General features: G+C 40.8%; 1 protein-coding gene and 1 long non-coding RNA gene across 47 annotated transcripts in view; one reads left to right on the plus strand and one right to left on the minus strand.

Moving 5' to 3' along the window:
- The window catches only part of LOC145531824 (uncharacterized), a 120,801-nt gene that overhangs the window by 87,505 nt on the left and 6,378 nt on the right, over positions 1-26,918 (plus strand). The window lies entirely within an intron of this gene.
- PCGF5 (polycomb group ring finger 5) overlaps positions 1-26,918 on the minus strand; it is a 113,571-nt gene that overhangs the window by 23,857 nt on the left and 62,796 nt on the right. For 33 of the 45 annotated variants that reach the window (XR_014072775.1, XR_014072742.1, XR_014072730.1 and 30 more), the window contains 3 exons: positions 8,427-8,523; positions 2,083-2,138; positions 1,910-1,969 (listed from right to left, as the gene is read on the minus strand). Coding sequence is in view for 23 of the 45 variants with exons in the window: in XM_081555245.1 (XP_081411371.1) it covers positions 1,910-1,969; positions 2,083-2,138; positions 8,427-8,523 (213 nt within the window). In the remaining 22 variants the exon portion in view is untranslated. The remainder of the gene's footprint in view (positions 1-1,909; positions 1,970-2,082; positions 2,139-8,426; positions 8,524-26,918) is intronic. The other 12 variants (XR_014072760.1, XR_014072755.1, XR_014072766.1 and 9 more) reach the window with 1 other exon arrangement.

A 26,918-nucleotide genomic window follows, 5' to 3' on the forward strand; every position in this document is an offset into this window, starting at 1 on the left:
GGTGAGTGTTCTCTTCTACCTTTTTTTTTTTTTTTTTATAAATTTATTTGTTTTAGTTGGGGGCTAATTACTTTACAATATTGTAATAGTTTTTGCCATACATTGACATGAATCAGCCATGGGTTTACATGTGTTCCCCTTCCTGGACCCCCCACCCACCTCCCTCCCCATCCCATCCCTCTGGGTCATCCCATTGCCCCGGCCCTGAGCCCTTGTCTCATGCATCGAACATGGAATGGTGTTCTGTTTCACATGTGATAATATACATGTTTCAATGCTATCCTCCCAGAACATCCCACCCTCACCTTCTCCCTCAGAGTCCATAAAATTGTTCTATGCATCTGTGTCTCTTATTCTGTCTCGCATATAGGGTTATCGTTACCATCTTACAACAATACAGTATACTAATGCATATATATGGAATTTGAAAGATGGTAACGATAACTCTTCTGCCTTTTTATATGGAAATTACCTAGAAAGGAACTGCCTTCTATGAACCAAGTTCCAGCTCCAAGAAAAGGTTCAAATCCTCCACCCAAACTAAAGACCAAATATGATAAAACTATTTTAAAAAGACAGAAATATGGGGGAGAAGGAGAGAAACACAACGCAGGCTGCAGTCCCTTCACGAGTCAATCTGTAAGACACAGAGTCACGGACTAACCTGACCACACAGCTTCTGATGACAAGCCCTGGCTCCTGTTGTCTTGAAAATGTAGTTAAAAACTGGAACATTCAGTCAATTTTACCTATATTTTTTACTATGACACTACTGTATAAATTGCAGTTTATACCTGGGTAAAATAAGCCTTTAATTAAGTCTTTTTTTGCCAGGCTTGGCTTCTTTGCCCATTTCAGTGTTTTAATTATAGATTAAAAATAATCCCTTGCTACCTTATTCCAATCATTCAAAATTATTCTCAAACTTCCCCTGCTATAGGAAGCCAGTCCTGCACAGTTAAGCTGAACTAAAAAAAAAACCCTCTGATCCCCATTTTTCATATGAAAAGAGAAAGCCATTTCAATGATATGTATGTAATCAACAATCCTATGAATCTTATGGGAAAACCAGGGGTGGAAGACTGAGCTCTATAGAATGAGCCTATAAAAACACACACATCCTTGAAAAATTTCAGTGGTATTCAGGCCATCCTGAAACAAATCTCATATTAAATGACAAAAGGAAAGGACACTTCTTCCTTATAATTTCAGATATGTTGTATTTTCTTCCCTTTTATGTGAATTATATATGTACTAAAAGCCTTTTCTCTACCCAGTAATGTCTGCCACTTTCCTTAATTATTAAAAATTACTCACTGCTGAATCTCCTGGGACCTAAAAAGGCAAATCTGAACACTTAACATAGGTGATGGGGAAAGTTCCCAGAAGCACCTAGAAATATTTTTCAAACCTCAGAATATATAAAATTTGTATTATTGGAACTCTCCCTATGAAAAGTTCATTCCAGGTTATCAGAACATAGCAACATCCTCTGATCTGGCTTTCAGCTACATTCAAGTCCCTTCTCCTATTAAATATACAGAATAAAGTAAATACAGCCACAAACCCCTCACTGTTCAGCGGCAGGCTCTGGCCATTTCTTCAGTTTCCGTAGCCCTTTAGCTAGTACCGCTGTAATCAGTAGTTCCTGTACTGTTTTATCGCCCTTTTTTCTTCCCCGTTTCCTCTATTTCTAATTACCTTCAACTGGACTGATCCAGACTTTACAGGCATTTACGCAAAATCTCATGATTCTATATTAAAAGTTCATAATCAGAGAAAAGTTCATAATATAAAGGGGTACACAATATTGTACAGGAGAAATTTGAGCTTGGAGAGAGAGATTAGCTCACACAGTTACAAAAAGCTAAGAAATTCCAACAGATAGAAGTAAAAAAAAAAAAGTCACCTTGTCCATTTTCTTGAGGCTTATTTTTCTTCCAAAATTCAGACTCACGCTCAAGTTCTTCTAATTTAGAAGAAAAAAAGTATAAAAACAATAGAAACAATCACGAAATCTTTAACAGAAATGCTAATTTTACAAAACACAAAAAATCTGCAAGAATTCAAAGAGTAACTTACGTTCTCGTAGTCCAGGAACCAACTTAAATATAATTTCCTCTAGTGTGTTATCCAACCTTCCAAAGAGGAAAAAAGAGAATATACTAACAATAAAGACATTAAAATCCAGTATGTAAATTGTTTAAGATTTGCATCTCACATATATTACAAAATATAGAACATATGGTTTTAGCACAAGCACCACACCCAACTACTCTGTAGGTGGAACACATTTATTTCCAGCCTTTCCCAGTAGCAGACAGATTATAAAAATGGTCCCGTCTCCAGTTCTCTCTATAATCTACCCACTCGGAACAGGACTGTGATTAAGGGAGGGAGTCTTTTCCTCCACCCTGAGAGCATGGGCCAGCCTTGAAACATGCTCAGGCCAAAGAATGTGGCACGAATGACGCTGCTGAGCTCTGAGCCCAAGCCTTATGAGGCACAGCACGTGCTTTGGTGCACTTTCTTGGAACCCTGCCACCATAAGAACAAGTCTGGAGGATGAGACACCATGTCCTAGAGAGCCAAGCTGCCCTGGTAAGGCCATCTCAGACCAGTTCATGGGCAGCCCAACCCAACAGGACAGAAACCAGCCAGGATCAGCAGAGCAGTGACCCACCAGCCTCTGACTGCGGTCCCCTAAGTGAGCCCAACCAAGACCAGCAAGCCCACCTGGATCTGTGAACCACACAGAACTGTGAGCAATCAAAAATGCTTCTAGTGTTGTTTTCAGCATGAAATTTAGGTGTGGTCTGTTATACACCAATAGTTGATCCAGCCACTTTCAAAATCTCTATGACAACTCTGGTAGAGAAAAAAAAATCTCCATTCCTATGAAAGAAAATCTCCATTCTGAGAAATTGAGACCATTTTTTCCTAGGTAAAATACGTAATACTGGGGACTTCCCTTGTGGTCCCGTGGTTAAGACTCCACCCTTCCACTGCAGGGGATGCATGCTCAATCCCTGGTTGGGGAGGTAAGACCCCGCATGCCAAACATCAGCATGGCCGAAACCCCACTATCTTGACACTGTTTTTGTTTCCTTTTCCTCCTGTATCTGAGCATAACTCTTCCTTTCCACGGCTTTCATTCCCTCATCTTGCCCTCCTGCTCCTACAGCATCCTTTCCTCTCATCTCCTTCCTCCTGCTCAACTGCAGTCTCTTCTCTGACAATAAACATGGACACTTTTCTCACATCTATAAAACCCCCAAATCCTGGCTTAACCTATCGTCTTCTCAAGCTGTTAGCAGATTCTCAACCTCTTCTTCCAACTGGAAAACTTTGACAACATAACCAACATTATTTCTGTCATGCATTTTTTGCTTCTCTTACTTGACAGACCTTCCCAAATCAATAACTTCCATTATTGAATAGATTTTTAAAAGAAATTTTAGAGTTAAAAATTTTAAATTTTTAATTACTTTTAAAGTCATTTTTCTCCTCATGCTCTGCAGCAGTTTGCCAATGCTGCCTGGCGATGCCTCTTTGAAAACTTCCGTTCTCGATTTTTCTTTTTTCCTATCGACTTTCTTTGTTCCCTAGATAGTTTTCTTTTTCCAACTACTTCTACCTCTGAGTCTTCTCCTTTGCTCTGCTTTCTGTACTCTCTGACCTTTTCTACATACTTCCTTTCCTGAGGATCTCATCCACTTTTGTGACTTCAAAACTAACATACAGGCTGATCACACACCTCCGCCCCATCTCTCTCTGAAGCTCAAGTTCCACATTTCCAACTGATGCCGAATATCTCAAGCCCCTCCTTTTTGTTCATCTATGTCAAGATTATGTCTTCTCCTTCAACAGAATATCTCTGAAAACCTGTCTTACTTTTTTAAAGTTAAATGTAGAAATGATACCATAATCATTCCCAAATAGGCTCAAAATGCAAGCATTATCTTAACCTACCTGTCTCTCTCGCTTCACATGTTTACTCATCAAGCCCCCTTCTCAGTATTTCTCCCATCCAGTCTTTCCACACTTCCTAGCCTTCTGTTCCCTCAATTACCACCCTACTTAGAGGACAGCACATTCTCCTTAACCTTGACATGCTCATGATGAATTTTCCTTAAGCACTAATCTGATCATTACTTGCCTGCTCAAGAACTAATTTCTTCCCAACACCTGGCTTAAAGTGTTCTTATAACTTGAGTCCAACCTACAAATTGTAACTGGTGCTGCTGTCTTGCCACCCTTCTCTAGCCAACTGGCTTAGTCAGTCATCCCTAAGGATTCCTCGTCTTTTCCAACCTGTTTTTCTCCCTCACGCTCTTCATCCTGGCTCAAATACTCTTTTCCCAGTCCTACTCTCCAGCCAAACCAATGTTACCTTATTCTTCAGGACACACATACTAACTCATTCACAAAGTTTTCCCAGTCTATTTAACAGCTGCAGTATTTAAAAGAAGTATTATTTCTCTTCATATTTGTTTTTATCAATATAATATATATTAACACATAATTTACAAATCAAACTTCCCCCTAACCTTAAATGTTATATTAAAATATCACAATTTCTTGCCCCACCCTTCCTATTCCTGATTCCTACAACCCCAGGTACAACCACTTTCAAACCCATGCTGTTTCTATTAGTATTTGTGTTCATACTTCTCTCTATATATTATAGATAGAGAGAAAACAAAGCCGTTCCTTTTTTGCTGTCTAGGTTTTTCTCACCTCCTTCCGTAGGAGATACGGGTTTAGCTCTCTTGATAGCATACCACCATGCCCCTGTCCTCCCAACACACATTCTCCTAAGTCTCCTCTTCCTGATAGTCTTACTGCCATTTCTGTGTTTAACAATGAATGTTTACATGATTATGATTATATAAATATTCACAGTGTACTCTGATTAAAGATATCCCCTCGTTCAACTTTTTTCTTTCCCTGGAGTATAGTAACTATTTACTTTTCTTCAATTTCTACATACCCATTCACCAATTCTCTACCATAATTTCATCTTACTATGTACAAACAGGGGCTTCCCTGATAGCTCAGTTGGTAAAGAATCTTCTTGCAATGCAGGAGACCCCAGTTTGATTCCTGGGTCGGGAAGATCCACTGGAGAAGGGATAGGCTCAGTTCAGTTCAGTTCAGTCGCTCAATCGTGTCCAACTCTTTGCAACCCCATGGACTACAACACACCAGGCCTCCCTGTCCATCACCAGAGTTTACTCAACTCCAGTGTTTACTCCCAGAGTTTACTCAAACTCATGTCCATTGAGTCAGTGATGCCATCCAACCATCTCATCCTCTGTCGTCCCCTTCTCCTCCTGCCTTCAATCTTTCCCAGCATCAGGGTCTTTTCAAGTGAGTCAGCTCTTTGCATCAGGTGGCCTAAAGTACTGGAGTTTCAGCTTCAACATCAGTCCTTCCAATGAACATTCAAGACTGATTTCCTTTAGGATGGACTGGTTGGATCCTACCCACTTCAGTATTCTTGGACTTCCTTGTGGCTCAGCTGGTAAAGAATCAGCCTGCAATGTGGGAGACCTGGGTTCGATCCCTGGGTTGGAAAGATTCTCTGGAGAAGGGAATGGCTACCCACTCCAGTATTCTGGCCTGGAGAATTCCATGGGCTGTATAGTCCATGGGGTCGCAAAGAGTCAGACAGGACTGAGTGACTTTCACTTACTCACTCACTCATGTACAAACAGATCAGGAATCAACCAGTTTCATTTCTGTCCCTGTAATATACATCATCCCTTGCTTCACGTGCTCTCTGCCCTCCCCATCCAGTTTAGAATTTACTTTTCAGTCAGTCATCATTAAAGCCACACCTTGCATGTACCTTTGATTCCCTTGTCCCCCCATCACCTGCTCAAATTATCTGGCTAACACTAGTTAAATCCAGCTCTCTGTTAACTTGTGCTGGTACCCACTGGGCTGGAAAAAAACACAACCACACCCATTCAAATTCATAACTACAACCCAGATGTGCCTTTAAGATTTCCAGGACTCATACTACACTTCCCCAGTTCATGCATTCTCTTACTTTCCTGCACAATACATCTTCCCCTCTCTTCAAACCCCTACATCCCCTTTTTCCACCCTACTCTTGGCTGATAAAACATTTTCTGCTCAGTGAGACACAAATGTCTACAGAATCTGAGCACTGTATCGACCTAAGGCATCTGCACCCATGTGCACACTGCCCTCTCACCTGCTGCTGCAGAAGGTCTGCTGATGCTTCTACATGAAGCCAATCTCTTCAACTATTACACTCCACACCCTCTTACCTCCCAAGAACACTGCTTCAGCAATGTCCCCTCTCCCCCACTCTCCTATTATCTCTTTGCTCTTTCTGGGATTATTCCTTTCAAACATGCCAGTATTTCTCCCACATCACAACAAAATAAAAGCCTTCCTGACTGTACTTCTTTGAACAGCGACCACCCCATATCTTTGCCCCCATTAGTGGCAAAACTTGAAAAAAGTTGTCGATACTTGATGTTTCTGATTCTTGTGCTTCCCCTTCTCTCTTGAAGCAGTCCAGTTAGGATTTGCCTCACGGTTCCACTGAAAGTGCTTCTGTCAAGGCTGCTGACCTCCAATTGCTAAATCCAACTGCCAACTCTCGGTCTTCACCTTACAACAAACATCACAGTCCAGCACGCCCTCATCTTTGCTTGGCTTCTAGGTCATACACTCTGGAATCTTCCCTCTCCTATACTGACTGTGCCTTTTCAGTTTCCTTTGCTGCTTACTCCCCCTTTTCCTGATCTGTCAACTTTAGAATGTTCCAGGGATCCATCCTCGGTCCTCCACACTTCTCTCTGCACTTGTGCCCTTATCGTGCTCCTGTCTTGTCCCACGGTTTTAAATACTGTCTGCACACTGAAGACCACCAGCTATTTAACCCCAAGTCACAGACTTGTATATTCACCAGCCAACTTCCCTCTTCTCTGAAATGATTAATAGACTCAACGTGTCCAAATCCAAACTCTCCATCTGTGAAAGTGAAAGTTACTCAGTCCATACAGTCCATGGAATTCTCCAGGCCCAAATGCTGGAATGGGTAGCCATCCCCTTCTCCAGGGTATCTTCCCAACCCAGGGATTGAACCCAGGTCTCCCACATTGCAAGGGGATTCTTTACCAGCTGAGCCACCAGGGAAGCCTAAATTCCAGATCTACCAGCCCCAAACCCGCTCTATCCTTACTTAGTCTTCCTTATCTCATCCTCTAGTTGCTTAGGTCAGAGATAGGCCCCATCTCTGAGCTCCTGACCCCTGCCCACGTTGTTCCTCAGACGAGTCGCAGATGCCCTCCTGACCTGGAAGAGGCATACTTCCCCCAGATCTACGTGTGGCTGTTCCCTCAGAGAGACAGCGATTCTGTGCTCAGATCCCACCTTCTCAATGAGGCCTATCCTCACCATTTTATTTAGAACTAGCAGCTGTCTGCCCTTCCCCCCACCATGTCCCTCATGTGCAGCACCTCTCAGAGTTGCTGATTCAGAGGGTCTGAGGTAGGGCCCCCAAACTGTCATTTCTATTAAGATAGTAATGGTGTGGGGACCAAACTTTGAAAACCAATAGAGCAGACATTAACTTATAGACAAATTACTCCAACTATAGACACTAAAATAGAAAAAAAGTCTAAAATATAAGACCTGAAAATCCAGATTTACAGAATGACCGCAAACACTACACAGAGATGAACGATCATGAGGGCTCTTTACTATGATAGGAACTGTGGGGAGAAAAATGGGTTCAGTGGTTTGTGGCTGGAAGTGACATTTGAGTTTGCTGGACCTCAGGCAATGTAGTGTCACTCCTATAAATTTCTATTTATAATCTTGAAAAAGGGTTTGGTTTGGATTAGGATATTTTGACAGCACTTATAACTTTAAAAACATATGACTACACTTCTTTATATTATTACTATTTATTTGGTATAATGATTATATCATTAAGAAAAGGGTAGTCATTTTAAAAATTCTTTTCAGTTTTACATAAATGTTTGTACACTTTTAGAATATATGATAAATTTTTAAAAATTAAGAGTCCCAAGATTAGTATCCCTATTAGGTCTGCCCTCTTCCCACTACCATGTAGCTCAACAAATACAGAGTACCATGTAGAATAATAAAATACTGAAAATAACTACAACTCAAGTAACCCTGAGATCCTGAGATAAAGTTGTAATTTTTAATTTGGAAATATATTTCTTAAATATTTAATATACACAGCCTTATTTTTCATTTATTCTTAGTAAAATAAATTGAAATAAAATGCTTTAAAATGAAAATCAAAGCCTACATTAACGGAGTCAAGGCACCAACAAATATTATGATGCATAATAAAAATTCTTAAGAGCTTATATATTTAAGTTAGAGGAACTAAAAATATATTGACATACCTCAACATTTCTAATGGGTTTGTCTCATGAACCTGGTTGCCACACCTTGGACAATCATTGCTATCTTCAAAGTGCTGGACAATACAAGTCTTGCAGACTGAGAAGAAATAAGATGTTAGATTAAAATGCATCACTTGAACTTAATATAACTAGACATACTCCCTATAAATTATCTACTACACCTAAAATACTATTCTTAAATCAAACTTTATAAAACCTTAAAATGATAACACTATTTAAAAAACACCTGAAATAAAGCCTACTGCCACAATATAGAAATTAACTATTTTGATTATTGTTATTCTTAAATATATTCACAAACCAAACAATTTATTCATAGTATGTAAAAAAGTTGATGCATTTACATAAGACAATAGATTTTCTCATTTAAAGAAGGAGAACAAGGAAAGGTAAAGGCTGGTAAATTTGAATTTATTTCTTTTGCTAAAAATTTACTTGAATGAAATATATATAGTACTTAATAATACTTGAGAGTTCTCAACATGCCTGGATTAGTTTTTATGGGCAGGGTGCTCCTGGGACAAACCAGGAGTTTCAGCAGAACTTCTGGCCTATGCAGAGTATGATGCATCCATGCTCACAGGACCATAATTCCAAGGGCCACGAAGTATGGCCAGTGACATCAAGCTGGTACAAACGCAGGAGAGGTAAACCAAAAGAACCACTGAGGATTAATTAATTAATTAAGATGTTAAATAAAGTTTATTATAAACAAAGACAATGGAAATATGATTTGTGGCTTTTTGGGCACAAATCTATATAGCCAACCTCTCCTCCAAATAATACGAATCTTTTTGGTTATGACTCTCTCCCACCTTTTCCCTAAGCTTCTTATTACCAACTTTCTTGCCCAAAAACCTCAGACATAAACAGCAGCTGAACTGTAAAAAATTTTCAACCCAATTCCCTATCCCAATGCCCCCTCTTCCCTTTTATTACCCTGTGTAATCTGAAATTTTCACCTGTACAGATCAGCTCCCCCTTTTACGACTTCATTACAAACTACTTTTCTCCCCTCTGCAAGCCCCGGACTATCTAAAAGCAGTGAAAGTTTATCTATATGATTGACCTAGAGTAAACACTAGGATTCCTACCACTGAGATCAGGTCTGAAAATTCAAACTTATCACACAATGGTCAGAGTAGACTTCTCCTAGGAAACTAATTTTAAAATTATCCGTACATACAGTATTTCCTTTCACTTATTTATTCATTGATTCAACAGCCAGCTTCCCTGGTGGCTGAGAAGGTAGAGTCTACCTGTAATGCAGGAGACCTGGGTTCGATCCCTGAGTTGGGAAGCTCCCCTGGAGAAGGAAATGGCAACCCACTGCAGTATTCTTGCCGGAAAATGCCATGGACAGAGGAGCCTGGTATGCTACAGTCCATGGGGTTGCAAAGAGTTGGACATGACTGAGAGACTAACACTTTCACTTTTCACTTGCAACAGCCAAGCATTATACTAGGAGTTGTGGGATGCAGGGATAAACAGAACAAAGTCCATACTTCTACGGAGCTTATATTCTATTTGGGAAGTCAAAGAATTTTAGTTAGTAATAAGTGATATCTACAAAACAGACAAAAATGGTAGCAAGAGAGTGCTGCAGACTAGGGGCTATTTTAGATAAGAGTGATCAGGGTAGGACTTCCTAAGAAGGTGACATCTGAGCAGATTTTTTTTGCTGGATGAGTACACCTGGGTGCCCTATTCTCTCCATCTCTTTTACCATTACATACAGCTATTAGGGTAACACTCCTTTACCACATTTCTCCCCAAATTTGGATGAAAAACAGTAATACAAAACCCTAAAATAAAAAAAGTTTAGATGTGAATATTTCTGTTCTCCAAATTTCCTGGCCTCCAAAACATTCTGAATGTCTTTTTTAAAAGTTAATGTTTGGGAAGGAAGGGCTACTTTGCTAATCAATACTGAGGCAGAGGCAGGAAAAGCTGAATTCTTTAGCAGACTGCTGGTATTTGCTGTTTTCCTAGGGACACCAGATAAATCTCTAAAATGTGGGAAAGAAGGCAAATAGGACAGATAAGAGGCAAGAATGAAGGGTATTAGGAAGCCTGATCCTGTCCTGAACTTCAGCTCCTGCCCTGGAGCTCTGATTGTTGTGGTTCAAAAGGTTTATCATTCTTGGGAATGCCTGGTTGTCTCTGGCCCTTGGCCAAACAGAGAGGCACGTGACATACCCAGAGCAAGTCCTCATGTGGGTCAGCTACAAGGTTAAGGTCAGGAGCCTGTCCTCCCAGGGACAAAGATACTAATCCAGGTTGATGCAGAAAGAAATGTCAGGCTCATTTGTCCAGAGGTGCACACAGTTTCAAGAATAAAGCTGCTGAGGCCAAGGCAGCCTCAAGGTGCTCAGGGATGGGACCACTAATCTGTATTCCAGATCTGGACCGATAGCCACTAGCAGCATGTGGCTCCTGAGCACTTGAAATGTTGCTCGTTCAAGTTGAGATGTGCTGTAAGTATAAATTACACACCAGATCTCAAAGACTGAGAATGAAAAGAATAATCTTATTAATAATTTTCATATTAATTACATGCTGGAGTGATAATATTTTAGGCATACTAGATTAAATAAAATATAATAAAACTAATTTCATTTCTTTTATTTAATGTGGCTACTAGAAAATTTAAAATTACACAGGTGGCTCACATTTTATTTCTACTGTGCAGAACAGAGGGAGTAGAAAGCCCCATTAGGAGGCAGCTTTATTTCTCACACAAACGTGTGAGATGCAGTATCTTACTCTACTTTCGCAGAGAAAGGAGAAGAGGTTCTTATGCGCCAGGTAACCTGCCTTCCCTGACGAATGGCAGCACAGAGACTTGAGTCCAGGTTTGCTGATAGGGAATCACAAATTCTGTCAGATTAAAAACATTTTCTTAACTTAACAAAGGAAAAGAATGTAATGTAGAAATACAACCCCTCGCCCCGAAAAAACATCTTCAGCTTCTCTGCTACATCTGACTACCAAGTAAACATGACAGATAAGCCATCCCATAGGACACAGGAATTAACCTTACTACATGAAGTATTACATTAAAAGAATTAAATTTTTCTTCCATAGGCTAAGGCCCATAATTATTTTTAATTAAAAATTTTTCCCAAATAGTTTACAAGAAAAATTTAAGATGCTGAAATATTTTTATTCTAGTTTTCTTTTATGTTCAGATGATTTGGGTGGATGTCATCATTTTCATCAAAATCAGCAACACTTAAAAGGTTTATGCAACAGGCACCTTCTGATGCTTTTGAATTGTGCTGGAAAAGACTCTTGAGAATCCCTTGGACTGCAAGAAGAAAACCAGTCAATCCTAAAGGAAATCAACCCTGAATATTCCTTGGAAGGACTGTTGCTGAAGCTCCAACACTGGCCACCTGATGCGAAGAGCCAACTCATTGGAAAAGGCTCTAATGCTGGGAAAGATTGAAGGTGAAAGGAGAAACGGGTGGCAGAGGATGAGATGGTCAGATAGCATCACTGACTCAACGGACATGAATTTGAGCAAACTCCAGGAGACAGAGGAGGATAGAGGAGCCTGGCACGCTACACAGTCCATGGGGCAGCAAAGAGATAGACACGACTTAGGGATTGAGCAATAACAACAGGCAACACTCTCAAGTGCTTCAACTTATAGTTGACATAATTTAATATTCATTACAACCCCATTAATTAGGTAATATTATCAGGCCTCTTACAGAAGAAGACCTGAATAGAGAAGTTTAGAAATTTGCCAAATATCATGGAGTCAATAAGTAGTGAAAGCCAGGACTTGAATCAAGAGCCCGTTTTCTTACTCAGTGCATGCCTATATGCTACATTCTCTTCTAATTTTATATCTACAGATCTAAAGTATACAGAAAAAGAAAGCCTGATCCCTTAATTTGGGAGCCTTAAATATGTCCAAAAGGAGAATTTGAACTCCTTTAGTATCTTATATAGTCCTTAAAAGAAAATCCCAAGAAACTCTAGAAATACATCTCCCATACGCTTTTAAAAGTCGTTAATAAACCACAACCTTACACAAATTAGAACCTGAGAAAATCCAGGCCAGAAGTTCAGTGAAACTGAAAAAAGTAAAATGAGAATTTGTTTTCGCTCAGATGCTTTAAAAAAATCACTGTAAAACTGACCTTTGATTCCTAGTTTATACTAGCTGAAAAACATTTTAAAATTATCTTAAAGATTTAATACTAAGCTAATTGCTCAACTGCTATACTGGTTAACTCAGGTGGTTCAAGAATAATGTTTATAAAGGTCCCAGTCTGTTGTTAAGACTGTGTGTGGAGACCAAATAAAGTCTTCACTCTCAGCAGCCACACTACAGAGACATCCTGGAGCAAGCAGAATCACTTGGTCAGAAAGGGAGTTAGGCTCTCCAAAGATATCTCCAGTTGGAAAAACACTTAATTGGCAACTAGTGCTAGCGTTTACTGAACACTAACCAAATGGTAGGTTCTGGGCTCAGGGCTTTGTATGGATTACAGTATGGAGCTACCATCCCCCTCTGGCAAAGGAGGAATGCAGTGCTGGAGAGCCTGAGCAGGCTGCTCACATGTGCCCAGCTGTGCAGCAGACAGGGCATCTACCCCCAGCCTGGATGTCCAGCTCAAGGCCTAAAACCCAAACCACTCCGCGGCACATCTTAAAGCCAATATACCATTTGGTCCCGGGCACCAAGATTTCATATTTTTAACTGATCTTTATATTTAGCTCATCACAACCCTCATTAAACTTCTGCCAAAGCTTACTAAGTGAAATTGTTCCTTTTGCTGCGTCTTAGATTTGAACTAGGTTGTTAAACAAGTTTACAAAGAGTCATATGTCTTCTGAAGCAGTAGTTTTCAAATTTTGATGGGCACCACAATCACCAGTGAGTTTTTTTTTCTTTTAAAGAACAGATTCAGGGGCCTCATCCCAGACCAATTAAATCAAAATCTCTGTGGGATTGGCACCAGGATTCCAACTCTGCAAATCTCTCTTACTGAGGCAGCCAGAAGACAACTGGGAAATCCTAGCCACCAAATACTTACTGGTGAATGCCTCAGTGAGGCTGCCCAGTCCAGGAGCTGGTCCTCTGCCAAGTCACAACCAGAAGGCACTTTGTTATTCACCATCAGGAAATCATTTTGACAGAGGACAAAACTAACCACAAGAATATGGGATTAATGTGTTGTCTCCCTAGAGGGCAGGTTTACAGGAGAAGCTCAGGTAGTACAGCACAGCGGTTCTAGCAGGTAAAAGACAATCTTGAGGCAGACAGCTCAATCTGAATCCTGGTTCTGCCATTAGGCAAATTACTCTATGTGTCTCTGTACAGGGGAATAACAAGGCTATCTATCTCACATGGCTCTTATGAAGATTAAATGAGCTAATATACATAAAATGTGTAAATGAGTAACTGGTAACTTCTATTTAATAAATGTGAGCTATCACAATAAGTCAGCTTGCTGGATAAGCATAAAATCCTAACAAAAAGACATCTGTAATCGAATATTGAATGGCATCAGACCATGATTAGTTTGACACATCTATCTTAAATAACAGATGATCTTGCTAATGGAACTTGAAATGTCTATCATGTACTGGTATTAACCCTCTGCAGCCATATTCACCCTAGAGATAGTCTCGCAACTCAAGTATCAAATTGATGACACACTGCATCACCTAAATGGGAACTGCCTAGCTTTGCACATATAATACTTTTTCTGGGGTTGAGGATCCAAGACTGATCAACACTTCTGCATTCTACACTCCTCCCTTAATATGTTTAATACAATTCCAGCATAGCCTCCTGGGTATAGGAGAAACCTCGTTGTATCTCTTCCTGATCGCTTTCCATATACCAGCTCAGAAGCACTATATCTAAGTTGACTCCAACAGTTCAACTATTAAAAGGCTATTCCACACTTTAATTTTCAAGTTCTTGAGGGGGGCAGGTTCATCACAACAGGTACAAGGCCCATTCGTTGTTGCTATCTCACATGTATGGTCCACCCACATCTCTCACAGAAAACTAGCTTCCTAGCTTTGATGACACAGTGAAAGTGAAAGTGGCTCAATCGTGTCTGACTCTTTGCGACCCCATGGACTATACAGTCCATGGAGTTCTCCAGGCCAGAATACTTGAGTGGTAGCTTTTCCCTTCTCCAGGGGATCTTCCCAACCCACGGATCAAACCCAGGTCTCTCGCTTTGTGGGCAGGTTCTTTACCAGCTGAGCCACAAGAGTAGCCCTGATGACACAGTGATCTACAGCAATTTCTCTTTTTGAGCACCAATTCTACTATCATGGATAACAAAACAGTAACAGTCTTTTCTCTCATGTCCTTGGTCATGTCATTCATTAGTAATCCTCTGTTTATTAAAAGAGATAAAATGCTGACTTTGTTAAAATCATCTGAATGTGTTGGTTTTATCTCTCAACATGAAGTATATTTTTTCTTACTTCCTGAAGCACATCACTATCTTTATGTGCCATTCTTGATAACACTCATTTGACACAGTTTCCCTTTGAAAAATGTGTCTGTTATCTGCTAACAGTTTGTAAGTAAACTGTGGTCATTGGCAAAGAGAAGAGACATCAGTTTGCTGCTTTTGATACATATTTACATGTGAAACTGACATTAAAGATTTCCAGAACAGCTGTAATTTGCTTCCATGAGACAGGATCTCCTAGTTTTACTCATAAAGGGACTGATGAACATCTTTACTTCTCTTACACAGCACAGTTCTTTCAAAGGCCTACATGAGTTACAATTTCATGCAGAACACAAAGGACAGCATTCCTTTCTATCAAGGAGACTGCTTTACTCTTGCTTTTCTGGGACAGAGGGACAGACAGCAAGGCAGAGCCTGCTGAGCAAGGCTAGCAGAGTCTTGGGGCTCCTAACAGTAGGAGAATCCGAGACCAAGCAGCCCAGGAGACCACAAAGTCCAGGAAGGCCTTCTACAGACAGACTTAGGGAGTCAAGTGGGACTGGCAGGGTGAGGACCACTACGCCCTCGTTCCCCTCCTGATCGGTATGAATTCCATGGCCGACCAGAATAATCACTTCCACACACAGACTCTGGATGGCTCCGCTCTACTACAGCTCTTCTTTTGTCATACTTGATCAGGTAAGCTGTCACCCTGGGCTATATCCAACTCGACATACTCTGCTCTACAAGATTACAGCTCAGCACTGTGGGAGAAAAACACGTACCATGCTGACTGGTCTTTCACCCTAAATTCATGACCATGACCCTCAAAAGTGGGTCCTTCATCTGCCAGGTGGTCACACTCAACACCCTGATTCCATATGCTCTTCACCAACATCTATAGCTCAGTTGGTAAAGAAGTCCGCCTGCAATGCACGAGACCCTGGTTCGTCTCCTGGGTTGGGAAGATCCCCTGGAGAAGGGAAAGGCTACCCACTCCAGTATTCTCTCACACCCACCCAGACTTCTGCTCTGAGGACTGAACTCCAAGTGCTCAGAGAGCTTATCCATGTGTCTGCGCTGTCCAGCCTAGCCATCTCTCCTTGATCCATGCTACCCCACAAGGCTAACTTGGCTGCTCTCTACTCCTGGATGTTGTGTGTGCTTTGCCTCCAGGATTCCACACTCTATTTTCCTCCTACCTCGCTGTCTCCTCTTTTTTGGTTCCAGGGCTTAGTCTTTGGTCATCTTTCCTTCTCTACACTCCCTCTCTTGGCATTCTCACTGATTAAATATGATCTAAATTCTGATCATCTCCAGATTCATGTATTCAGCTCCCAGTGGGCTGGAATCAAGTATCTGATAGGCTAACTCCTTTACCTCCTTAAATCTGTTCAACTACCACCTTCTTAATGAGGCCTCCCCTCACAGACTTAAGTGGTCATACCTTCTCACTGACCACCCAGTTAGTTACCTGTACCCAGCTTGAATTTCCCTGTTTCTGTAACATTTATCATCTGCTAATGTACACTCTGACTTACTGCCTACTGTGTTGCCTGCTGTTTCTCACGTGCCCAGGCTTGTACTGTACCTGGAGCAGGAGGGAGGTGCTCAGTAAATATCTGTGGAACAACTGAGGACACAAAAGTCAGGAATAGCAAAAGGAGTCATGATTTTAGTACCTACAAGTGTACTACAGAGTCAAGTCAGAAATAAGCCTACATTTTCAACTAAAGCAAGGGAAGAGATTCTGAGTTCACTAGTTAATTCTTTTGACAATTAAAATGAGTTAAAGGCTTCCCTAGTGGCTCCGTGGCAAAGAATCTGCCTGCCAGTGCTGGAGACACGGGTTTGATCCCTGGTCCGGGAAGATTCTACATACCACAGAGCAACTAAGCCAGTGTGCTATGATTACTGACTCTGTGTTCTAGAGCCCACAAGCTGCAGCTACTGGGCCCATGAGCCACAACTACTAAAGCCCGAGTGCCTAGAGCCCATGCTCCACAACAAGAGAAGCCACTGCAATGAGAAGCTCACGTACCTCAACTAGAGAGTAGCTCTTGCTCAAGACAATGAGAGAAAAGCCTGTGCTTTTCTCTCAAAGACCCAAAAGAAGAAAACCCCAAACAGAAGAAAAGACCCAAAACATCAAAAAATAAATAAATTAAAAACATTAAAATACATGTGCTAACTCAATATAAGCTAAACAGTTTTCTAAAATAAAATGATTTTCTACTAACTGAGTAAAGATATGCCAGTGGTTGAGTATTCTGAGAGAATATAGCTTTGTTCACTGGTTCTTGAATTTCTGATATATAGTAATACACTAGTCTGGTAAAAACTAATATGTTATAAAACACCAGTAGTTATGATACATCTTCAGAGTATCCAAATGGAAATGATCTTCGGTCTCTTCTACACTGGCTGCATTCTACTGTTCATAATGTTTATATTCAACCTTTGTGCTGCATGCTTAAACATACCTGCACGTTGACCACAATTTCTAACTCTGAATACTTCTGGTTTTTAGATTACATATTTTTTTCCTCAATCCATCATTGGTATCAATTCCAACTCATCCAGACCTATATATAATTTATGCTTACAAACCAATAAGGAAGACAATTTCATTTATTTGTTAACCCCTAGTTTTGTCTTTTAGTGTTCACTATGAATCTCTGCTCAACTGTTCATTCTTTACTATCTAACACATAGTTTCAACAGCAAAGAGAACCATACATCTGATATGATTCTTAACATTATTACTAATGATAGATGACACCTAGATTGTTTGAGGCCTATAATTATTGTTTCCTATTTTAAAAGAATCATCAAAATGAACACTATAATCACCTTCATGAATAACTAGTTGCTGCCAAAATACTGTTTGAAACATGTAACATCAATGTTACCGGTGACTTCATCTCTACTACAACCCTAGATCACTGTATTTGCACTTACTGAAACTTTAAGTACAACTTCTATTTAGGCTTTTGATTATTACTGTAAAAACAAGTCTTGACTCAAAATCCAATTTTATAGAGAATACAGTATTGGAAAGTTCAATTTATATCTCTTCATTTTAAAGACTATCATTCAGAATTATTAATACATTCAGATCCTGATTGGGTACATAATGACAGGTATACAGTCATGGAAATACAGTTAGAAGAGACTTCCTATACACATTTTTAAAATTCACATGCTGCTTAAAGAAATTATAGAAAATGTAAACTACCAGAAAGAAGAAGAAAATTAGCAAATATCCTAATTTATTATGAAGATGTACCTGGAGTCAGATATTTGAGTCTCAAAACCTAGCTCCAGCCCTTATTAGCTGTGTTACTTAAGCTTTCTGAGTCTTGTCTTTGGGAAAAACACTGGCATAAGAATCTGAAATACTCTTCCCTCAAACCTCTTCATAACCCGCTCCTTCCTATTATTTACAATCTCTGCTCAAACAGTAACTTCCAAGCAAGACCTTACTCTGTTTTACTTTTCTTCACAGCATGTGTCATACATGCAATCTAAAATTTTATCATTCGCTTGCTTTTTGTCTGCCTTTTCTATTGAAACATAAATTCTAAGAGGACAGACTATATCTGTCTTGTTTACTGCTGTCTTTCCACTGTCCAGAGTAATGAATGGCACAACGTAGGTGCTAATAAACATTTGCTGACTGATTTAACACCACCTAACTAGAAGGGTTCTTGGGAAGATTACATAAGGTAATGCATGTAAAAGCCCATGACCCTCAATATGACATTCAATAAATAACAGCCACTGTTTTAATTTTATTAGCATTCACTCCAATTACTATATGATTAAAAGTACAAAGTGCCTGTTATTACTTCTCTTCAGCAAAAGATAAACCAAGTGCCAAAGCCTTTGGCTGTGTGGATCACAATAAACTGTGGAAAATTCTTGAAGAGATGGGAATACCAGACCACCTGACCTGTCTCTTGAGAAACCTGCATGCAGGTCAGGAAGCAACAGTTAGAACTGGACGTGGAACAACAGACTGGTTCCAAACAGGAAAAGGAGTACGTCAAGGCTGTATATTGTCACTCTGCTTATTTAACTTATATGCAGAGCACATCATGAGAAATGCTGGGCTGGAAGAAGCACAAGCTGGAATCAAGATTGCCAGGAGAAATATCAATAACCTTAGATATCCAGATGACACCACCCTTATGGCAGAAAGCAAAGAACTAAAGAGCCTCTTGATGAAAGTGAAAGAGGAGAGTGAAAAAGTTGGCTTAAAGCTCAACATTCAGAAAACTAAGATCATGGCATCTGGTCCTGTCACTTCATGGCAAATAGATGGGGAAACAGTGTCAGACTTTATTTTTTGGGGCTCCAAAATCACTGCAGATAGTGATTGCAGCCATGAAATTAAAAGACACTTACTCCTTGGAAAGAAAGTTATGACCAACCTAGATAGCATATTTAAAAGCAGAGACATTACGCTGCCAACAAAGGTCCGTCTAGTCAAGGCTATGGTTTTTCCAGTGGTCATGTATGGATGTGAGAGTTGGATGGTGAAGAAAGCTGAGCGCCAAAGAATTGATGCTTTTGAACTGTGGTGTTGGAGAAGACTCTTGAGAGTCTTTTGGACTGCAAGGAGATCCAGCCAGTCCATCCTAAAGGAGATCAGTCCTGGGTGTTCATTGGAAGGACTGATGTTGAAGCTGAAACTCCAATACTTTGGCCACCTCATGCGAAGAGCTGACTCATTGGAAAAGACCCTCATGCTGGGAAGGATTGGGGGCAGGAGGAGAAGGGGACAACAGAGGATGAGATGGCTGGATGGCATCACCGACTCAATGGACATGAGGTTGGGTAGACTCCGGGGGTTAGTGACGGACAGGGAGGCCTGGTGTGCTGCGATGACTGAGCGACTGAACTGAACTGAACAAAGTGCCTACTTCTAGAGATGCTTGTATTATTAACGTCTGGTCCAAAGTATGCTTTTCAGACTTTAGTGCACCACAGAATCACCTGAAGGGCTTGTTATTACACAGTTCTCAGCCCTCTCCCCCAGAGACTCAGATCCAGCAGCTGTATAGGTGGGCCCTAGAACATGCACTCCTAACAAATTCCCCAGTGATGATGCTGCTGGTTGGAGACCATATTTTGAACAGCAAGTATATGTGGCATAAGATTTTTAAACATTGAGTATTAACATATCAAGAGTTCTCTGTACTTTAATACATGTATATTTGTGATACTTGTTCAGAAAACAATAAATGATGGTAGCACTTCAAGTTTACCATCTTATTATTTCATTCTTACACATTACTATATAAAATTACTAAGTCCCTTAACTGTCACATCTGTATTTAATTATCGATTAAACCTTCTTTACTTAAGTTAAAAACTAAGTACTACAATGTTTTTCCAAAGAATTCATCTTAGTTAAGGGATTACTGCCATAATCTCTGAAGGGCAGAAAGAAGAAAGCTTTCTTTTCGTGTACCACAGAATTCTGTCTAAAACCTTCCCTTTTTTCAGAGGAAAGAATTGTCAGATGCTTAAAGAGGCCTCGAACCACAAAGGAGTTAAGAACCAATGCACTGTGTTATGCACATTTTAGCTGCTGGAACAAAGCTCCTTTGTTCTTAGTTTAAGTGAAAAGTCTTTCATTTTAAGTCAACAACCTATACAACCAGCAGCAAATACACTGTCAGCAACCTCAAAAAATTTCTCAGGACCCTGGAGCAAGAGACAGAGCATCTCTTAATTTAGAACCACCAGTCTTGACTCCCCAATCCTGCTTCTCTCCCTCTGCCATGCCCTATCCCTACCCATGACCCACAAAGCTCCCACCTATATTTTAGGAGACAGCTTTTCAAAATTCGTAATTCCTAACCCACACTCTCTACATGCCTTTCAAGCTACCTACCACTGCATTTGAATTTTTGAAAGGAAAAGCAGACAATAAAATAATCAACTGACTGACCATTTATTTATTCATTTAAGCTTCTCTTGAGCACTCAAGTACCAGGTACTAAGGACACACTTAATCTAAACCCACCTGTGGGAGAGAGAGATGGCATATCTTAGAGTAGATGGTTTTAAAGAATGGGGAACTACTAGCCAGGAATACAGGAGATGTTCCAAGCAGAGCAAGCAGTTGAACCACGTGTATGCATATGTGTGCATGTTCTGGTTGGGAAGGGCAGAAATCAGTCACAGCTAAATGGATCTAATTTATCCTGAGGGCAGTAGGGTACCTTAAGGAAATTCTGGGTTGGCTGAAGAGTGAATGATGAAGACAGCAAAGTCCTTATAAATGATCACCACGAACACACGTTAGGAGTAGGCTGCAGGAACTCCAGTGAGAAGGAATGATGGCCTGAGCAAAAAGGTCGTGGGGGATCAGACTGAAGGGATAGATCTTTGGGAGATCACAGAGTGAGATCAGACAGAACTCTGCCCACGTATTGTGCTGTGCTTAGTCGTTCAGTCATGTCTGACTCTGCAACCCCATGGACTGCAGCCCACCAGGCTCCTTGGTCCATGGGGATACTTCAGGCAAGAATACTGGATTGGGTTGCCATACCCTCCTCCAGGGGATCTTCCCAACCCAGGGATGGAACCCAGGACTCCTGTACTGCAGGCAGATTCTTTACCATCTGAGCCACCAGGGAAGCCCAAGAATACTGGAGCAAGTAGCCTATTCCTTCTCCAGCAGATGTTCCTGACCCAGGAATCAAACGGGGGTCTCCTGCATTGCAGGCAGATTCTTTACCAGCTGAGCTAGGTGAGGGTAAAGAGAGTTAAGCATGAAGCATATTTCTTCCTTGGACAATTGAATGCTGGCATTCCATCCATTCACTTTCAGGTAAGTTAAGTTCTAGGCCACTTCAGGACATCCAAGTGGACATCCAGTGGGATTCTGAAGCTCAGGACTATGCTTGCAATAAAGATTTGGGAGACATCAGCATAGGCAGTTGAGTCTCAGAGGAGGCGAGTTTCCACAGAAACGGGGTAGATAGATCCAAACACACCTGTAGAAATTTCTTCTTAGCTTATGAGCTTTGCTTAACAGAGTTCAAGCTCCAAATTTATTTTATTCATCACTCTACCAGTTAGCAAGTGCCTGACATCTGATTATTAAAGAATTCAATAATTATTTGTGTGAACAAGTTTATTTCCTTAGGTTTGTCAGGTTGTTAAAATCACCTCATGTGTGCATGCTCAGTTGCTCAGTCATGGCCCACTCGCTGTGACCCCATGGACCGCAGCCCGCCAGCTTCCTCTGTCCATGGGATTCTCCCGGCAAGAATACTGGAGGGGGTTGCCATGCCCTCTTCCAGGGGATCTTCCTGACCCAGGGATAGAATGTGTGTCTCCTGCATTGCAGGCAGATTCTTTACCCACTGAACCACCTGGGAAGCCCCAAAATTACCCTATAGACATAGACATGTAACCACAGTTAATGTGGATTTAGTTCATCTAGCATTAAGTGATCACATTTAAGGAGAAAACTTATCTGTATTTAAAATTTTTACCTCATTCTAAAATTTTATACCTTTTTATCACATGTCCTTGACCTGCTAAAGGGAGCTGGGTGTTAGTAGGTGAGGTAGGAGCCCACTTAAAGATGAGGCTTTTGTAAGCCTCTTTTTTTTTTCCCGTGCAACTCCTTGTCAGGAGCTGCCATCTGCCCCTCCCGCTCCCCTCTCTCTGACTGGCTTACCCCTTTTCTCTGTCCTCCATAGAGCTGAGTGCTAAGAACACCATGGGGTGCCTCAGTCAGTCTGCTGTCATCTTTACCCTTGTCTCTACATCCACAGGAGAGCCAGGCACTGTCAGCTCTAGAACCGCTTACTGGGAGAATGGGGGCGGGGGGCGGGGAGTGGGGGGACAATAACCTGATTTGAGCAGGAGAGAGAGCGAGAGTCAAGATGCATGTGTAGAGTAATCTTAAAGAGTAAAGGAACTGCGTTTATCTGTATCAAGGATTTTCCAAAAACACTCTTTTCAGTTCTCTCTCTGGCTTTCCATTCTGCTGCAACATCCTGACACATATCTGCTATTACAACCTTCTGTTTCACTACTGTCATTGCGCTTACCAGCATCCACATTCATTTGATACGTTCCTTAATTTGATTCCTGTTCCTGCACTTGACTAGAGAGTTCTGAAGGGACTGGGCCCCAAGTGTGACTTTGCTCACCAATAATAAAGCTTCATTTTCATATTTCAAACTTGAATAGTAAGAACAAAATCCTTCGAGTTTTCATAATAAGAATTATTGTCTTAACTTACAGTACCATAAAATTGTAGTCTGTGTACAAAGTTAGCTTAATAAGATTTTTTTTTTAAGCACCAAAGTCAAGATGGGAACTGTTATGGGGCACTTCAGTGTCACACTGCACTTCTCACTTTGCTCCTGTCCCACTGGCCACCTTACTTCTCTATTGTGTACTGATTCCAAATCACAGTACCACTGCACCGGTTCCACCTCAGACCTAAGGAAACCAGGCAACATCAACACCCAACCGATGATTAAGAAACACTGCTTTGCGGTACTATTTATTTTATCAGTACAAATAGGGAGATATTTTGCAAGTGAGAAAGGTTTTGCCTAAAAGCCCCAGTATAAACACAAACCAAAAAATACACAGAAATCCAAGGACCAGGAAGTGCATCAAGTTTAGCACTCTACAGAATCCTCAGGTCTCCTAAGACACTGAGTTGAGTGCCTGACTCCTCCATTATTTACTGTTATGTGTTTCTGCGGATGAAAAAGGCCACATTTGAGTCTTTAATCACAATTCTGCCATGTTCATTCTCTCTCAGTAAAGGGATTTGCTGACTGCCAAGCAACTTCAGGCTAGAAGGACATAAGCAGTTAAATGGTCATCTATCCCTTTAAACCTTAAATTGCTACCGCAAATATAAACATAACCCTTGCTTATAAACTTACTGTTTACACTTCTACAATCTTTTGTTTTCCCTTCAAAAAAGGAATATTTAAACCTGGATTTCATTATGTCTCAAAGAACATGTTCTTTCAGAAGAACAGATATAAAATCTGTATCATATAGGTAGAGACTGGAGAATCTGTGCTCTCTCCTCTAAACACTAAACACTCCCAACATCCACTAAATCTCTTCCTAGAACTGGAGGGTTTTGCTAGAGAGATGCAAATATAAAAACAATGCACTCATAATGTCTAATAGCATCAGAAGAAGCAAAACAAAACAGACTATGGACCAGGTCTAGGTACCATACTTGGTACAGTGGGAAACTGTGAGACAAAGTCCCCAGTCTAGAGTAGCCACACCCAGTAGGTTCTTCCTCCAAAATACATCCACAGTCACTCTTCGCTGCCTCCATCTCACATCTCATTACCCTAGCTGATGGTCTTATAATCTTTCAGTTGACCTGCAGCGATAGCCTTCTTACTGATTAGTTGTTCCTTGAACCTGCCAAGGGCACTCTAAGGCTGTATATTTGCTTTTCCCTCTGCCTGGAATGTTCTTCCTGTATATCCACAGAGCTCAATCCCTTCAGGTATTCTGTTCAAATGTCATGATATCAAAGAGAGAAACCATGACAACACTAAATAAAACAACCCCAACTCTGCTATCTACAGTCCTTCTACAGTTCTTTGTTCTTGTTCATGGCATATATTTATTACTGGTTTTCCCCTTTCTTGAGAGCAGAGATTTTTGATTACCTTGTTCACTGCTGTATCCTCTGTGCTTAGAATGGTGCCTGGCACACAGTAGGTATTCAATAAGTATGTTTGACGATGTTTAACTGATAACTAACTGTTCAAGTGAAATAATGATAAGGGCAACAGTAAGTGAACATTTTGAGACAGTTTATAGTTAACTGGTAATTGAATAGCATGGGCCAATAATAATACCAACCAAAAGTATACACATGCCCAGACCCTAGTGAAAGAGTAGAGGGGGAAAAGCTAGCTTAAAACTCAACATTCAGAAAACTAAGACCATGGCATCTGATCCCATCACTTTATGGCAAATAGATGGGGAAACAGTGGAAACAGGGACAGACTTTATTTTCTTGGGCTCCAAAATCACTGCAGATGGTGACTGCAGCCATGAAATTAAAAGACGCTTGCTCCTTGGAAGAAAAGCTATGATCAACCTAGACAGCATACTAAAAAGCAGAGACATTAATTACTCTGCCGACAAAGGTTCATCTAGTCAAGGCTATGTTTTCCAGTCATCATGTATGCATGTGAGAGTTGGACCATAAAGAAAGCTGAGTGCCAAAGAATTGATGCTTTTGAACTGTGGTGTTGGAGAAGACTCTTGAGAGTCCCGTGGACTGCAAGGAGGTCAAACCAGTCAATCCTAAAGGAAATCAGTTCTGAATATTCACTGGAAGGACTGATGCTGAAGCTGAAATCCCAATACTTTGGCCACCTGATGCAAAGAACTGACTCAGTGGAAAAGACCCTGATGCCGAGAAAGATCGAAGGCAGAAGGAAAAGGGGACAACAGAGGATGAGATGGTTGGATGGCATCACTGACTCGATGGACATGAATTTGACCAAGCTCCGGGAGTTGGTGATGGACAGGGAAGCCTGGCGTGCTGTAGTCCATGGGGTTGCAAAGAGTTGGACATGACTGAGCGAATGAACTAAAGTGAACTTATCACAGCACCCACTCAATCTCTTCAGGTGGAATTCTGAAAAAGTCTCAATCTCTTCAGGTGGAATTCTGAAAAAGTCTATGTTTAAACAGCTTCCCAGGTGATTTCATGTTTTTTTTTTACTGTGGTAAAATATTCATAACATAAAATTTGCCATTTTAACAATTAACAGGTGATTCTATTGTGCAACTCTGTTGAAAATTACTGGCATAAGAGTACAAAAGTTAAGCAGAGGAAAGAACAGCTGAAGAGGGGGATTACAGAAATGTCCCAGGTTATCTCAGTAAGAGGACGGCCCTTGGAGCTGAATACAGGTCTACTACTTACTAGCTGTGAGATTGGGCAGGTGACTTAGCTCTTAAGCTTCCACACCCATAAATGAAGATAATTTCTATACCCTCACTCTCCCCATGTCCCCTGCAAACTGCTTCAAGGTTACTGTAAGGTGAACAATGAAATCATGTACATAAAGTATCTACTTCAGTGTACGTAACAGGCACCAAAGAACTTACTGGAATTACTTTCATTGAAATAGGGAAACAAACTTGTATTGGCAAAAACACATAAAGCAGGTGAAACCTGGACCTACATGGCTATTAAAATGTCTCTTCTTCTACTGACAGGACTGGTGAAAAACTTGGTAGCAGTTCCAAAGAAATGATCATATTAGAATAGTGGGTCTCAAACTTGTGCATGGTTCAAAATTACCTGGAGGCTTGTTAAACACAGTTAACTTTATTTTGGTGATTCCAGGGTGAGGCCTGATAATTTGCATTTCTAACAAGTTCCCAGGTAGTATTGAGGCTGTTGATTACTAGTCAAAGGGTACGAAGTTTAAGTCATATAAGTTGAGTTAAGTCCTAGACATCTACTGGACAGGATTCATGCCTGCAGTTAACAATACTATGCTATACACTTAAAAATGTGCTAGGAGTGCAGATTTTATGTTGTGTTCTTATCACAATAATAGTAATAATAAACAAGAAGGTGAGAGAAAACTTCTGGAGGTAATGGATAAGGTTTGTGGCAGTGATGCGGTAATGGTTTCATGGATGCATACTTATGTCTAACCCCATCAAAGTTATACACATTAAATATGTACAGCTATTTTTTTTAGATTTCCCTGGTGGGGTCTTCCTGGGCTTCCCTGATAGCTCAGTTGGTAAAGAACCCACCTGCAATGCAGGAGACCCTGGTTCAATTCCTAGGTCAGGAAGATCTGCTGGAGAAGGGATAGGCTACCCACTCCAGTATTCTTGGGCTTCCCTTGTGGCTCAGCTGGTAAAGAATCCAACTGCAATGCAGGAGACCTGGGTTTGATCCCTGGGTTGAGAAGATATTCTGGAGAAGGGAAAGGCTACCCACTCCAGCATTCTGGCCTAGAAAATTCCG

This window comes from Giraffa tippelskirchi, chromosome 2 (assembly GCF_054371585.1).
Source record: "Giraffa tippelskirchi isolate mGirTip1 chromosome 2, T2T-mGirTip1v1.2.pri, whole genome shotgun sequence".
NCBI classification, from domain to species: Eukaryota; Metazoa; Chordata; class Mammalia; order Artiodactyla; family Giraffidae; genus Giraffa; species Giraffa tippelskirchi.